This window comes from Bolinopsis microptera, chromosome 1, assembly GCF_026151205.1.
Source record: "Bolinopsis microptera isolate Bmic1 chromosome 1, MBARI_Bmic_1.0, whole genome shotgun sequence".
NCBI lineage: Eukaryota > Metazoa > Ctenophora > Tentaculata > Lobata > Bolinopsidae > Bolinopsis > Bolinopsis microptera.
The window spans coordinates 7,890,801-7,908,456 of NC_087072.1; the positions used below are offsets into that span (position 1 = coordinate 7,890,801).

The window sequence follows — 17,656 nt, forward strand, 5'->3', positions numbered from 1 at the left end:
GATAATCAACCAAACACATCGTTCAGTAAACAAATGGCACCCAAAATGGAAGGTTGCAGGTGTATTATATTGGACATTGGTAAGTGTCAACCGTACCTCGCACCATTGAAAAAATGTTTCCATTCTGATGTACATCAATATTCTTTCTTTATGCGTGGAGAATATGTGTGAAAGGGAACCCTAAAAGAGGGGGGATCTCACCTTATAGACCCTAAAAACCCTGAGATTCATTACTGAAGATCACCAATTTTAATAGTGTTACACACTACATGGTATAGATTGAACACACAAAATGTGTTTCGATATTATAAATGACATTGAAGGCACCTGCTTTACGGAGCTCGATATTACCATATATCGATTTGTTGAAGGTTAGAAAAACGTTTTAAAGTTATTATAGTGGATGGAGAGTGCAGTGGGCGAGCAAGCTTAGCGTGACTACCTGGTGTTAAGCGAGCATTTATTTTTAACGGGATTTACCTGAAAGAGGAATAATTCCACTTAAGCACTTAGTATGTAACCTTGTATTAGACCTGCTCCAAGAGCCTTCTTACTTTAATCGGGCACTTCGCCTAACATCTAAGAGGGTATTTGTAAATACAGATTATATGATTTAATTATATTATATTAACCAGCAGCTGGTTAAGCAAAGTTTAATATTGGTAGTATAGTGGCCGGGTGTTTTACAGGGCACCTTTGTTGTTGAGCACTACTTATTACGTGAACAGTTTTATTAAGGGAGAATATTATTAGATTTAGAGAATTAATTAGCTATCATAAGATTACATAATATGATACAGCTGGTCAGCTGCTGTAGATACAAAATAAATTGTGACCCACTTCGTTAAGAAAGGTTGTTCTGTGGTCGACCGGGGGTAGGATTCTGGCCGGGGCCGGGGAGCCTCAATATAGCCGGGGCCGGGGCTGACCACTGAGAATTGGCCGGGGCCGGGGCCGGGAAATCTTCCGTTTTGCCGGGGCCGGGGGTAGTTTACCAAACTGAAGTCAGAAATTGAAACATGAATTTGATAATAATTTAGGCTGGTGGGATGCAATCAGGAAGGATTAAACTCGAGGTGCGGCTTATCCTCACCGACTTGAGGATTAAACCGCAACTTCGTGCTGTGAACCAACTCAGGATAATCCTCATTATCCTGAGATCCATACTTAATTTCTAATCCTCAACTCGGAACTGAGGATAACCCTCAGCTGCTACTTTATCTGGACCTCGGGATTTAAAAGTAATCCCACATCCAAATATGGCTCGGTTCACAAAAATTTACCATATAAATGTTAGGCTCTGTAGTTTACGTTGAGCCGTAATTTTAGCTGCAGTGCAGTATTTTTACTTTTTAGTTTCTACGTATGTTTTATCGCAAATTTCTCGGAGACGATTAATTGAAAAGTCATATACTGAGGAAGAACTAGCCATAGTTTAATTTAAGCCGTTTGTTGTATTTTCTATATTTAAACGTACCCAACGTACGCAACAATAACTTTTTCAACTTTGAAATTTCAAAATTAAATTGTGTTTGATTTTTTTCAAAAATGTGCCAAAATCATTTTATAAAATCCCCGGCTGTGCCCCCGGCAAATGCATGGTCTTTGGCCGGGGCCGGGGTTAAATTTATTGGCCGGGGCCGGGGTTTACCCCCGGCGAATTGCCAAATTTTGGCCGGGGCCGGGGGTTGTGATTTTGGCCGGGGCCCCGGTCGACCACTGAGGTTGTTTATTATTTTTTAAACATCTCGTATGAACTGTTGATAATATGAACACCATTGGACTGTATCTAAAAGATGATTTAGCCCTATTAATATGGAGAGCTCCAAGTTGACGTGCATGGTTTTTACTGTACTCGATTGATACCTCGCTAGTCGCTAGTCTCTAACATATCTCTAATATATATGTTTCTAAATTAATTTATGTCCTTGCAACTTACAAGTACAAGTGTTACTGTTACATTATAATATAACATGATCAAACAAACAAGTCACGTGATAGCCTTATAGCTCGAGGTAAAGTTTCTTATCTCATATTATAATCAACATTATTCAACTATAACTATCTGATTTGTATTGTCGTCACTACAAATCAATATAATATAATATAGCGCTCAGATCTTCAATATTGATTAAGATCTGACACCTATCTGATCAGATCTCTCTAAATTCTCTCTCTATTTACTGAACACCTCTCCATAGTATTGATCTCGAGAGAACTAGTTACAACTTTAACTGATATAACTCTCGACATTATTACTCTCAGATAATAGCTGCTCTCTCACCCACCTTCTCTATGAAACATTCATCTGAGGACCGTTGCTACAGAATGAGAGAGAGAGAGAGAGAGAGAGAGAGAGAGAGAGAGAGAGAGAGAGAGAGAGAGAGAGAGAGAGAGAGAGAGAGAGAGAGAGAGAGAGAGAGAGAGAGAGAGAGAGAGAGAGAGAGAGAGAGAGAGAGAGAGAGAGAGAGAGAGAGAGAGAGAGAGAGAGAGAGAGAGAGAGAGAGAGAGAGAGAGAGAGAGAGAGAGAGAGAGAGAGAGAGAGAGAGAGAGAGAGAGAGAGAGAGAGAGAGAGAGAGAGAGAGAGAGAGAGAGAGAGAGAGAGAGAGAGAGAGAGAGAGAGAGAGAGAGAGAGAGAGTGTGTGTTATAATTCGTATCAAGCACCCACTGAAAGGTCTTCATCAACATCAGATCGGACAAAGCCACCATGCCACTCCAATGATCGATTATATTTTATACCATGGCACTCTCTACACCTATCACTCCGTTATAATCTGCACTGATCTAAATATTATTTTAATAATACCTGTCATTACTTTTCTCGGAGCGGGAGAGAGAGGGAGCAGGGTCTGTGTCTCGTAGTACACTGTTCTCCCCCTTATCCTCCTCCTCCTCCTCCTCCCCCCATTATATGATACAGAGCTAATAAACATACTCACCCTCTTTCACCTGTTACCATCACGGCCAATAATACGACACAATTACTCGACCAGTAGCTATACCGACCCAGCGTCACGTGGCCACACTGTGTCCAATCAGGGAGCCTCGTTGTTAGCAGTTAACCAATCATTGTTGAGAGCTCTAGATTTAGCGGACACTACGTTCATATAAAGCGGGGGATCATCAGTAAGTTTAGTCCCTCCCCATAATGGGTAGATCTATATAAAGACGAGTCAGGGCTATAGTAATAATAATATAACATTCGTGCCAAGATCCCGTAAAACAATGAAGGGGAGAGCGCGGGTTTAAAAACACCAGTTTAGACTAATTCAAGGGATGCAACTTCTGAAGATACAATGAATGAGAAATTGTATGTTTATCCTCGTTAGAGTGAAAGAGAAATTGTATGATTACCCCCGTTAAACTTAGAAAGAGAAGGGTTTAGTGTTAGCCTGGTGTTAGCCGTTTGATTCAGATCATGGACCGACCAGTGTCAAGCGTAATCTGCCCTGAAATTAATAATGCCGTCTAACGTCTAAAAAGCGTTTACCAATAATGATTAGATATGATGATTCCAGCCAAGATTGTCTCGGAAGATTGTCTATCTCTATTGCCTTAATTGATAACTCTCTCTGTTCCCACAATAGTACCCTATGTTGGTAAACGAGTAATTTCATTAGCCCGATATTAGACGCCAAAAATATTTCAAACTCCTAAAACCAGTAAAACGAATTTCATTGGCAATAATGGCGCCTTGATATAATCCCTTTTTTCGCATATTATAACTCCTAACTCATGTGTCAACAAGTAAACAAATATTGAACTGATTGATTTTCCGTTGCCGCTAATTAATTAGACCGAACCCACAGACCAGCTAGGGTAGACCGCACTGTTCCCCCTTCACAGTGTTGCAATGTGATCACTCACTCAAGATCATCCCTTTACTACCTCCCTCTCTCTCTCTCTCTCTCCCCCTCCACCTATAGATGTAATACTCGATTAGTAAACAGAGCCTATTTTATCGCACCTGTTCAATCTATAATATATACTCCTTCTTGGTAGGGGGTCCCGAGTTAGCATGCACAAAGTTTATTACTTTATCGAGCATAACTTTGTGTTGCTCGTCACTCGATATGAAAAGTGTGGTTACACACACACACATACACGGGGGCTACTAGTCATTACAAGCAGTGTGTCACAATCTGTTGTGCAAAAATAAATATATATAATATAATATCGTCACAACTCTTTATTCAACCAGCAGGTATCAGAGTCATTTTTCAGGAAATTTTCCGCAAGTCAATCATTTTTCTCTTTTAGAGACAACCCCAAAGGAGTGTCTGCTTGTGTCAGACTATCTTGGGATATTTAGACGTTACTTCTAAGTTATCCCGTCTAAACTTCTTAAATACCGTCTGGGTGACTTAAGGAAAGCACGGGTACTGTCTACCTGCCTAGACAGTCTTCCTATGCAAACCTATCACATTATCAAACAGAACCAGTGGCTGGTAGGACGAATTTTATTGAAATTGAGGCAATTTTAGTGATGATCCGGCTTGTTGCTGCTTCGTTCTGGCCACAAAGTGCAACATCAATTAGATTTATTTTAAATCGAATGTGTGTTCCGACAGACAACACTCTTCTATAGCCACTCTTTTATAAGTGCATGAAAACATACGAAGTTTCTACCATGCAGAGTTTCACTTAATGTACATCCCTTCTTACGAGCTGCTGTTCTGACGATACTTGCGGAAGTGAATTGTAACAACCTGATATCTAATCCCCTTAGTTCCGCTTACAAGGGGCTGGACTAAATTTACCCCGTAACGTCACGACTATAGCATGATGACTTGGTGTCCGCTTCCATTACGTCACAATTAACCAAAATTTTGCTCACCGAAGCGCACGCGCGAAAGTTACAAAATATTTTTCTTCGCGCTTTTCTTTATTAAAATCCTGCGCGCGCAATGAGCGCGCGAACTAGCTCCTGTTCAAAGGAGATCGCCAATATAATGTTCGTATGCAGTATGCACAGAAGTTATCTACCAACCGCATAATATTTTGCTCGAATACAAATAATATGCAGGTTTCAAGTCGATGCTTGTATGATTCAGGGCTACATCTTACAGCGTAGTAAATTTAATCCCTATTTTTCAGGTCGGAAATGGAGATTCAGTTCAAGTGCTATCATTTTAACGACAAATTCATGAACACCAATTGGCCAAATCATGTGTCGGTCATGATAAACAATCAGAACGTCCCCATTCCAGTGGTATGTCGTAATAATTTTACTCTAATGCCTTATAAAGTCATTTCTATGTCGTTTTCTAAACGCAGCTCATATTCGAAAATGTTATTGTCGTGTCTTTTCTCATGAAGTGTATCATACGATACCGCAGAATCTTCCATTTTATCATCGAACCACTTATTTCAGACCTCAAACATGCAAAATCAGCCGACGCACATGCCGATGTTTATCAAGAGGTACTGTAACCCTGGTCGCAACGTCATCGCGATTAATGTCAGAGCTTGCTGCTGCTCTCACCTCTTTACCCTACAGTTTGTGAGCAGACCGTCCGTCAGGAGCATTCTTGAAAGTAAGTCTAGCTGTTAGCTTGATTCACTCTTATTTCAGGTGTTAAGTTCGGATCTCCTTTGTAGTGACCCTTACAAGGTTTCCAATCTAGCTCAATGTACAAACCCCTACTATCTATTTCACCACACCAACCATTATTGACTTATACTCTTACTTACCAGACCCCACCCTCAGGTATTAGCAAACAGAACTTGTTGAAGAGTGAACAGAGCCAGGCAAAGATAATACGAAACTTTTCTGCCAACGGGGGCATGGCTGGAGGTGTTAACGAGGACGCGATAGAGCAGACGGCGATCACAGTGTCTCTGAAATGTCCGATTACCCAGCAAGCTATCAGGTTGCCAGCTAGGGGTCGTGACTGTAAGCATATTCAGTGCTTCGATTTGGAGAACTTCCTCATTATGAACTCGAGGAAAGCGTCTTGGAGCTGCCCTGTGTGCAAGTATGTTTTTTTGAGAAGTTATTATGGATTTAATGAATATTTCCATCGTGCCCTATCAGTGACTCAAAATATTAAACCCCTTAAACTGAAAATGCAAGCGTCTGAATCTATTTTGTGAAATATGGCTTGTTGCTTGACAGTAAAGTGCTTTTTTAAACATAATTGCTTCGTAAATTGACCTCGAGTTCTTTCAGAAAACCAGCGGAAATACGAAATCTGGAGGTCGATGAGTTAATTTGGGGGATCATTAACGAGAAACCTAAAGTGGACGAGGTCAGGATCACGCCAAACGCTCAATGGTCCCCGATTCAAACCATGGATGTCAAAAAGGAACCAGATGACAACATCGGTCTACCAATCAAACGGTGTAGAACTGACGACTATCAAATACGACCCCAAAATCCTCCTGACCAAAGGTATGGCAATTTCAAAGATTGCAACTCATTGTAAACTGAGGGCTAAAGATAATATCTATTTCAATGCTTTGTTTTATACGTTAACTCTTAAATAATATCACACCCTCCCTTAGGATAATGCCCAATTCTCAAATTGGCCCTGCTGCTCCAGGAGGTGTCCCAGGTGGAATCCAAGCTATGCAACAACATCAAGTCAGAATGGCTGCTCAACAACAGATCAACCCCCGAATGCCAATGAACCATCCTGCCATGATGAATTCACACCCTCAGATGCATCCCGCGATGATGAACGCCATGGGAACGCCCAACATGACCATTCCACCTAACCATCATGTTTCAGCTAACCCTAACCTTGTTACAAACCACACTGTTGCAATGTCTCACCCAGCAATGGGTCCAGTGGTAACCTCAATGGGCCCGATAGGACCTGGCCATCCGGGACCAATAGGGCATGGAAATATCACTCCTGGTCACCCTCACATGGTTTCAAACATTAATGCTCATCCTTCTCAAATGTCTCCGAGTGTTCAGACTTTACAGCAACAGCAGTCCATGGGTAGTCCCGGTATGCCGATGACACCTGGTATGCCCCATACGCCTAATATACCTGGCATGCCACCAACACCAGTCATGACTCCCAACAACAGTACCTCCAGCAACATGCCACCCAACCTACCCCACTCACAGGGACTGCCTTCTAACGGCGGCATGCCTCCTACTCCCGGAATGCCACATACCCCAGGAATGCACCCTGTACCAAACATTGTGCCCAGTCCTCAGATGGTTGGAGCGCCGACCTCTCACCACCCAGTGAGCACTGTGAGTTATCCAACCTCCGTCATGCTCTCTTCCAACGCTCCCGGGCCTCTGAAACCTCAGACTCCTCATGGGCCAATGCTGAAACCTCCTACTCCGATTATGAACCCTAGGACTCCCAAGACGCCCCAGAGTATGGGTCAAGTAACGACTGCTCACCTTACTTCACCTCATCCAGCGCCCTCCCCAGTCCGGCCCGACTTACCTCAAATTGCGCCATCCCCTCAAGCTACACTTAACGGCAACTTCAATTCTCCACACGCTATAATTAGGTAATTTAGAATGGTTTAATTTTCTAACAACTTTAATTAACGGGACGTGGTTACGGCCTGATTTCTCTTTTCTATCTCATTGTTTGGTCGTCAGAAATAAAACTGACATGTCTCAAATATTTGCGGGAGGAAATTTTCTTCATCGGTTACCAAGAATCAGAAGATCTAATTTTGTGATCGTTTCAGGTCGCCAAACACAACTTCAGTCGGCTATGACCCCACGTTGCTGCCCCACACCACGGCAAACGACACGATACCCTACAACTCGATGGCGTCGCCCTTCTCACCACACAGCAATCTTGCTCAGACACTTACTCCCCTCACAGAACCAACTACTTTGGTGAGCTTTTACTTCTTTTTGCCTCTTTTATTTTACCTCATTATTTACCTCCTTTACCCTTACTTTTGTCTACTTTATTTACGTTCTTTACCTTATTTTGATCGGACCCGAGATAAAAATCATCCTGGTATTGTCAATGTATATTGTATAAGAGATAATCAGAAATGTTAGCAAGTACATTCTCAGGTGTCAAGTGGAACAGCAACGACAATGTCTTTCCCTACCCTGCCGTCTGACGACATTACGCAGTCTGCACTTGACGCCAATGTGAGATTACATTATAATTATCATTACATATTATGGGCCGTTTGCATATTGCGCTATCACTTTTTGGCCATCTTTATATCCTTTATCGCCACCTCTGAAATTACTTTTACACATTTTGTAGAAATTACATTACTGATTACCGTAATCATTTCGAAACTCCCTCCCTCCATTCCTGTGAGATGTGAACGGCCCCTTATTACTAAGTTTTAACTTTTTTGGGTGTTTGTGCATTTTAATCAAAATTGTTCTAACGGATCACTTTTAAATTCCGGTCTCTAGGAAATACTAATATCACGGTTTTTTTCAGTTAGATGATGACGACTCAGAAATATGGAACCTGTTTGACAGTCAGGATTCCGGTCTGTTCATGTAGACTTCATGGATCGTGTTTAAGACACGCTCGACACCTCATCAAATCTACAATCAGAACTTCTTGCGAAGACAAGCACTGAAACACGTGCAGACTGCAGAGAGATTGCTAGTGCGAGCCGCGCGCGTCCCGGACAAAAATTAGAGAGGGACCAAATCCTGGCAATGATGAAATGTACATTGTACCATAAGTGATAATGATAATACTAACTCGTGATGTGAACTTATGATAACGTGGAGATATATTTAATTTAGGCAAATTATCTTCAAGTGCAAAATTGTTGCAATCATTAGTGTACAATAACATTATAGAAATTGTAAATATATACATGATCAATTCAGTCACTGATTCGGTTATTCTATTCTGTTAAAATTTGTTTCCTTTCATCAGTGAGAAGCAACAATCTATAATTTACAGTTAGTTCGATTTTATGTTTAGCTAATATATATATAAAGCCCTTAAGATGAGTGATCCTGTAAGAAAGTGTTCATTTAAACCGCTCGGTGCTTCGAATGCGCACTCGGATATTACCAGAATGCGCACTCGCAGTTCTGATTCATTAGGTGGACCTTGAGAGAGAGGATTATCACATTATTAAATTACGATATGTTTAATTTCAGAGCCAATATCACGACACCTGCATATTGCCACTGAAAGGGTCCTTGAACAAATTTTCTGGGCTAAAACATGACATCGTCGGCTCACCGAAACTTTACTTGAACTATCAAAATTCATATGTGCGTCTTCGTCAGTGAAGATTTATTCCTTATCACACAAATATGTCCCGTTTGATGATACAGTTCTCGCTATAGAAAACTTTGTGTCATAATTCTCAACCTTCGATTGTGAACAAATTCATTATTCGTTTACATGGTCCAAGTTCAGGACCCTTTCTCGTGGCTCTACAAGAATCTGTTAGCTATGGTATCAAGGAGTGTAGCTATGGTAACTGTAGCTATGGTATCAAGGACTGTAGCGCTTTTCATTTTACGAGTTTTTATATTCGATCATTTACGGATCTGTCAAAATTTGTCTAACTGCATTAAATTTTAAAATTGAATGATTTTTTACTTTTTATTTTCATTATATTAGAATGTCATGATTATTAGTAAGTAGAGAGATTTGCAAACTTCCTCCTAATTGAGATTTATATTCGATCGTTGATGTTAATTGATTTACTTATTAAGATCACTGATAGGTAAAACTTAGTTAATTATAAAGTCTAAGAATAATAATTGCATTTATCGTATAAATCCCCTTATATTTTAGTTGGAGCCATGATTTTTAAAGAAACATATACATTGTACATGTCCCCTTGTTACTTTTGATAAAGTTCGGTCTGTGAATGATGTAAGCTCAGAGAATCAATGTTGATGTATCATCCTCGTTATAATGGTTCTAGTTGAAGTAGACTGAACACAGCCATCTATTTAATCGTGATAACGTTTCTGGTTGGAGAAATATCTCTACTTGATTCAGAATTATTCCACCCGTATTGATCGGTCTTACTTATGTTATGGCCATCAACTTTTATCACGACTTCAACTAGGAACTGAGATTCTCTGATTATGATGTAAATATGTACGTTGTAAGAAAGAGTATGTTTCATAACTCATAACATTTTTCTTAATGTTGGATTCTTACATTGATTGTACTTAAATGTAATTCAACGTATCATTAAATTGATGTGATCCTAATATAAGGTAAAGAAGAACTAATGTACTAAGATAAATCCTTGTTCAAAAAGCTTTTGAGCAACTACTTAAATATTTAAGAGAGTCAGTTAATTTATTTCATGTGATACGAATTATCTGAGCTGCTAGCGTTTGCCACGATGCAATACTTAGTTTAAATTTGACAGCTTAGTTATATCATTATCATATATTTACCTATATAATATTACTCTATAATTTAGCTAAATTATTTATTAAGTAAACTAAAATAAGTTGTTTTACTTGTTCACAAGTTATGACATATCATAGGAGTCATGTGTTCAAAAAATGTAGAATTGCTGCTGAATGTGCCACCTTAGAATTGTGTGCCACTTGGGACTGCAGCGAATGTACGGCATACGGAAAGTGTATTAATGATAGAAAGCTGTGTATTCGACGAATAACAGCAATGTATCGTGAATAGTGAATAGTAGCATGGAAACGTTTTGCAAGTTGAATTGTGGATATATCAATCGCAATCAACATAATACAGTGATCGTAAGTCTAACGGCCGTATAACCTGGCAATAGCACCATCTGTTCATGTCAGTATATTTTCTCGTTGTTATATCAATTACAAGCACACTTATATAAGAGTAATTGATAATAACATGTCCTGAAATGCTTACTTTTCGAATTATTGGCGGAACAACTGATGTGTTAGGAAGAGACTCTCAAATAAGTGCAGCGGCAATAAATATATGCAACATTTGCCCTGAAATGATTTCTTTTAGAATTATAGTGTGAAGAAGAAACAAATTAACTAAAGCTATTTAAGCGGATGATGATTAATCACTCTACACTCGACTGTCACGTGACTTTTTCAACCCGTTTTCTAGCTGGCCTTGAACGACTATTCGGAATCCTAACCCTCTTATCTGATCCCAACCCTAACCCAATCCTTAACAAAAGCGTATGCTGAAACCAGCTAACCCTAACGAGAAATTATACTAACTTCCTTATACGGTCGTATCACGTGATTGAGACAGTTTTTCGCCAATATCTCGCCAGGGGAGCATTTTAACCCAATGTCATGGTGATCGACATGGTATGGGGGATTCGGAATCAGCGTCCGAAAATACATCGATTCAAGTTGTTTTCATGAAGGGCCCTTTTAAAACAATCTCGAAGATCGAGTACTGTAATTGACCATTGTTAATAGTCTGACCCGGCGCGCGCTACTTCGTAGCACTTGCCATCGAGAAGCAAGCGGCGCGCGCTACTTCGAATAAATTTAGACGAGTAACATCCGTCAAGTACTGTAAGTGTAAAGTGATTTAGCACGCGCACGCTCGTATTTATTTAATTTTAAGCTACATTTGCATTTTATTTTAAGGACTACGGTTAACGGGTGATACTCGTAAAATATCTGTTCCAACTCGGCGCGCGTCCTGGTAGGTTGTAAACCTACATCATACATGCTACAAAAACAAAAAACTACGGCCGCGGCATGGTTTATATTTTTATTTAAGTCCTCTGCAGTCTGCACTTCTAGTTCTAACATTAATAATGATAGCACGATATACAAGCTTTATATTTTGACTGTTATTACCGTTGGAAGTGAAACAAAATAGATTAGATAGCTATTAGCTAAGAAGCCAATTTATAATAAAACCCAAATACACTATACAGCTATTATATACCTTTACTTGTTATGTAAAACTATTGTTATAGTCTTGTACCTGATTTGATTGACGATGTCAATCCTTCGCATCTCGCCGATCTGTGGTTGCGAGAAGCATTATTTGATGCGCGCGCGACCCAGTAGTGCATCGCGCTACAAGTACCTGATCTGAAAAAACACTTCTTTTTTAATAATTCAGTGTTTTTGGATTACTAATTATATTATGTCATCTGACTTGGATCAGATCTTTACACATAATACGTTGAGTTTTTTGTTTCAAAATTATAGGGGGAAATTTTCTTAATGAGCCGCGCACACCAGAAATGCGAAAAAAATTGTAAGAAATCGAGCGCTATCGGGAACCATTACAAATCTGCATACAATCCCGCGACTGGGAAGCAGTAGCTGGACTGTCTTTGTTCGTTTTTCTACTTTGTCCAGGTGCAGCATATATGTGCGGTAATATATTGAAAATAGTGCGATACCGACTAAAATTGTTGTCTGTGAGAAAATTTTGGAGAGAAGAAACTTCTCAATTTAAAGCTGAGCATTTCGCCAAAGTTGCAGACTCAAGGTTAATGGAATTCTCAGGTTGGATTATTCAACAGCGAAAGTTATTGTCTTTCACCGAGATTCCTGACAATTCAAGATGTATAAATCTATTGAATTACCCTCATAGAATGTTTTACAATCAGATCGGCAGATGACTAGTTGAGCTGGTAACATTTGAAACAGGGTATTCAATATTATTTTTTTATTGAAAATCTTTTCAAAATAGTACATACATCAATGTAATTGCATGAAAATAACACGGTCAAAAAGTGATTTCTATGTACTATAATGACGGGAAACCAGAACGTAGTTCGTGCAAAAATTACACCTACAAAATATGGTCCCTGACAAAACATTTCATACAATCAACACATATAAATGTAAGATATATAGTAATAGAGATGATTGTGCAATGATAAAATACAGCGTGCATAAAATATCATAATGTTAATAATTTGTTAACTTTTTAATGAAATAGATTATATCATACAATACTTTTAAAAACCCAACCCACAAGCCAACCCACCCCTAACCCCTTAAATAGTTTGGATCGGTTATTTTAGATTAGAGAATTGGCATTGGGAGAAATGAGATGCATCTAATCATTATCAGACAGGTAGAATTCAGCGTGACTATCGTTTGGATCTGTGGGTAGCATTTCCGACCATAGGTGATCCTTAAGTTTGGCCTTGAAGATATCAGGACAGCTATGGTCTCTTATTTCGAGAGGAAGTTTATTCCAGAGCAGATGTGTCCGATAAAAGAATGATTTCTTAAGGAGACTGCTATTACACTGTGTTTGAACAAGAGTCGTTACATAACTTAGGCTGTCATGGTGACATGATCTTAAGCGTGTGCTTCCTTTGTATAGTTGTAAGTAATTAGGAAGCTCTTGTGTGCATACACCATTGACTATTTTGTGAAACAAGGTCAGGTCATTCAATTCAAACCTCTTGCTGAGAGGAAGGATTTTCAATTGATGACATTTGTAAGTATAGTTTTCAAAGGACTGATAGCTTGTGAATTCCTCATCAAAAATCCACTTAATACACCTTTTTTGAAAAGCATCCATCTTATCTAGTTGTGTTTTATTAAATGGACGCCAGATTTGGGAACAGTGTTCAAATTGACTTCTAACAAGTGCAAGGTATAAATTTCTTCTTCGTCTCTCATCTTGGACAAATGAGCAAGTGCGTTTCAGCAGCCCAAATTTTTGGTTAGCTTTGGACAATATTTTAGTTATGTGTTCTTCAAAACGAAAGCCCTGATTTATAACGACTCCAAGATCTGTTTCCGTACTGGTGTAATCTAAGGGAGTATTACCGAGCAAATATTGAAATCTGATAAATGGAATAGGTAATATCCTACTGCTGAATTTCTTTCCAGGAATAGAGAGGACTTTACACTTTGATGGATGGAATCGCATCTTATTTTCTATGCTCCAAGAATTAAGTTCATTTATGTTATTCTGAAGTGTGCAATAATCGTTGTATGATTTAATAGGACTCCATATTTTCGTGTCATCAGCATAAAGTACCAAATTTGTGCACCTGAACTTAATCTCATGGGAAGATCGTTTATGAATAAGACAAATAGAATGGGACCTAGGACGGAGCCTTGAGGAACTCCAGACAAAACAGGTTTGATCTCTGAATGTCTACCATCAACTAAAACACATTGTTCCCGTTCACTAAGATAGTTGGTTAGGAATTTGAGTAGCCTTCCTTCAATATTAAAGACGAGTTTAAGTTTCTTAAGAATAAGATCATGATTTACAGAATCAAAGGCTTTAGCAAAATCAAAGTAAATGATGTCTACACTTATAGTCGAACAGTCATTGAGGGATAGCGTGACACTGTCAATAAAGTTAATCATATTTGTGGTACAAGATCTGTCTCCAAGAAATCCATGCTGTCTATCATCAAGAAGATGCATTGTTTTATTCAAGAGTTCCTGTTTTATAAGGCGTTCAAATGTTTTCATTATAAGACTAGTTAGGGAAATCGGCCGATAATTCTCAATGTCCTCCTTACTACCCTTCTTGTGAACCGGAACTACGTGAGCCAGCTTCCATTCAGTTGGAATAATAACGGAGTTATATGATATCTCAAATAAAATTGAAAGTGGGCAAGCGAGACTACCAGCGCAGTTTCTCAGTATCTTACCATGGATACCGTCAGGGCCGCAAGCTTTGTTAGAATTAATGTTCCTTAAGAGATGTTTTATATTCTCTGCACAGAAAGTTAAGTCGAATTCAGTATCACTTCTCCAATCAATATCAATATCATACTTAGATTCGTCAGAAAATTGTTCTGAGAAATACTGATTGAACATATTTGCTTTGTCTAATGGAGATTCTCTGTATGTTTCTCTAAGGTACATCCTATCCGGTATTCTTGAATTCTTTGAAGAGGATTTTACATGCGACCAGAATTTCTTTGAGATCAATGCAGGGTCATCATCGTTATATAGATTATCGTTCATCTTCTGATCAGATAGATTTTTGAACTGTGTTCTTAGTGAGCAAAACTTAAAATAATCCTTTTGTTGGCCGGTTAGTTTCCACTTTTCATGAGCTCTTTTTTTCTTCAAGTATGCCTCATGGGCCTCTGAGTCAAACCAGGGATTTCTATATGCTAACTTTAAAGTAATAGTTGGGATATGCTTTGAGATACTTTTCGATATTACAGACTTTAAGGCAAGCCAACAGTATTCAGGATCTCCTAGCTTTAAAAACATAGCATTCCAGTCAATAGAATTCAAGTCTTCGTTAATGGCCGTCCAGTTTGCCTTCTTAAAGTTGAGAATCTTTCTTTTAGGACATTTAGAATAAGTGATTTTTGTAGCAACTTTAAAAGCTATTGGATAATGGTCAGATTTGCAAGCACCGTGACCCTTCAATACCGTAAGATCTCTTACTAAATTTTTACAATTACTCAAAAGAAGGTCTAGTATGTTACCCTTAACATGTGTAGGACTACTTATACATTGATCTAGATCAAAGTTATGGAATGTTGTAATGAAGTCCTCTTCAATTAAACTAGAAGGTGTAACAATTCCGTCCTCAGAAAACCAATCTACTCCATTGAGATTAAAATCACCAACGATGAAAAGTTTTTTAGGGCGTTTGCTTGAGTAGAAAGACTTGATTGTACTGGCAATACTTTCATGGTTTACTGTTCCTAAAGTTCCGACTCTGTAAACCACACAAAAAATGTATTTACTTTCACCTATGTTTATTTCAATAGCGGCCATTTCGGACCCCTTACGTACAGACAGTCTTTTGATTTCAGCTTGAATATCAGATTTGATTGCTATCAGGACTCCTCCACCATTTTTCCTATATTTTTTCGGATTGTTATCATCAGGTGGATGTGATACTTTTGAGCGATCATTTCTAAATACTTCATAGTTAGAGCTTTGAATGACCTCTCTATCCATTACAGAGTTTTTAAGCCAAGTCTCTGTAAGCAGAATAACGTCAGGATGTGAATCTTCAATATGTGCATTAAGTTCATATATTTTGGATTTATCAAGATGAGGTTGCTTACTGTTAAGTTGAGAAAACGGTATCAAGCCTTGAACATTCTGATAATAGACTGATATGTGATTAGGGCCGGGATTAAGCATACTAGGGTTTGATATTGCAATAAGCAAGAAGTTTAAGGTCAATAGAAGTAAAATCGACATACTCAGAACTTGCCTAGATGTGCTAGTTACTGCACCAAACACTATATTAGCGGCAGTCAGCCTTTCAACTCGGTATCTCCGACTGAGTCTTTGGTACTGAGTAAAGATGAAGTTCTTAATTGCAAAACCAAAGATATACAGGTATGCACAATTAATATGAGACACAAGTGGGAAGGCCTTACTGGTATTAAAGTAGAATCTACTGGGATGAATAAACCTATCAATCTCATTGGACTCTTTCGAGCTTGTTAAAATCATACCAATTAGACAAAACATGATGAACAAGTGCAGAACATAGATACCAATGTTAGATGGTCTAGAATTGAAGATAAGTGCATCTTCAAATATCCTAGTCCTGATATCCGATCCAAACCTAACCCCCCTACCCCAAGCAGAACTATCCACTTGACAGGAATTCTTTGGTGCTCTAGAATTACAAAAGCAGCCGATTCGCATCCTGTAAAGTGTTAGATCGATCATTGTCAAAAATTTAATTCAAATGTAATTTAAAATATGCATACAGCCTACCAGTGTGAACCATTGGGTTGCACCCTGGCAATTAAAAATCATTTGTGTTAATGAAAACATATTTCAAAATTGTTCAACCCTGAATTGACTCCATTACCGCAGCACAGTAGGTATCAAATTTTTAATTGAATTGCGGTTTAGAAACCAAGAGGATTGAACCATTTTGAATGAATAATAAATATGTAGAATCTTGCAAGAACACCCATGCCTTTATTATTTGGGTGAATATCAAAACGCTGTTTCTTAGTGTCAAAATGCGGGAAAAGTCTCGTGTTGATGCAGCCCCTAGCATCCAAGAAAGCAGGAAAGATATCTAAGAAATAATGCCTATACCGGGAGCACATATTGTAAATCAGATTGTTCATTCGAATAACATTTCTCTCAGTAAATTTACAACCATTAGGATTAATTGGAGGAACAGATTGAAACCATACTTTTGCAGTTGGAAGTATCAACTTTATGGAACTCATTAAACTAGATACCGCACTTTTAAGATGTGCTATTCCATTATCACAGTACCGTATATCATTAGTACCAACAGACACAAATAATTTAACAACTTCTAAATTAGGGTTATCTTTCACGAATTTCTCGATATCTCTCTTGACCTTATCAAGTTTACTGCCTCCAACGGCGATGTTCTTAACTACTTGCTTATTCTTTCCTAACAATTTTTCATCTAATCTAGCAGCAAAAGAGTCCCCAGCAACAAGAACAATCTTCTGCTTTTTCGTGACTTGTTCATTGACTTGGGATAAATCCACTTGATCCTCTTCAGGAGGTTTAATCTTACGGAACGAGAGACTAAAACGTACTTGTTCATTTTCACCGACAACATTACCAGAATAAACTGCATGTCTCATTTTAGATTGAGCACCAGGTTTCATAATGTTCATGGTTTTATCAGTGGCTGGTAGCACATGATCAGGACTATCGCTGTTTTTATTACTATCAAGAACGATTGAAAGTTCTCGTGGTGCACCTAGTGAAACAGTACAAATTGAGCTAGTCTGAGATATGAGTGGCTCGTTATCACGATGGAGTCGGAGAGTAGACTTGCTCGATGCATAACGAGTTATCAGGCAGGAGTC

The 17,656-nt window shown here is 38.7% G+C and overlaps 1 protein-coding gene across 4 annotated transcripts in view; it reads left to right on the plus strand.

Moving 5' to 3' along the window:
• LOC134817102 (zinc finger MIZ domain-containing protein 1-like) overlaps positions 1-10,397 on the plus strand; it is a 45,630-nt gene extending 35,233 nt beyond the window's left edge. For 3 of the 4 annotated variants that reach the window (XM_063826211.1, XM_063826220.1, XM_063826227.1), the window contains exons 13-20: positions 5,099-5,213; positions 5,376-5,538; positions 5,712-5,979; positions 6,174-6,395; positions 6,509-7,483; positions 7,670-7,823; positions 8,010-8,090; positions 8,398-9,235. In XM_063826211.1, the coding sequence (XP_063682281.1) occupies positions 5,099-5,213; positions 5,376-5,538; positions 5,712-5,979; positions 6,174-6,395; positions 6,509-7,483; positions 7,670-7,823; positions 8,010-8,090; positions 8,398-8,463 (2,044 nt within the window). In that variant the 3' untranslated portion in view covers positions 8,464-9,235. Of the gene's footprint in view, positions 1-5,098; positions 5,214-5,375; positions 5,539-5,711; positions 5,980-6,173; positions 6,396-6,508; positions 7,484-7,669; positions 7,824-8,009; positions 8,091-8,397 lie in introns of all 4 variants that reach the window. The other variant, XM_063826235.1, reaches the window with a different exon arrangement.
• The last annotated feature ends 7,259 nt before the right edge of the window (positions 10,398-17,656 follow it).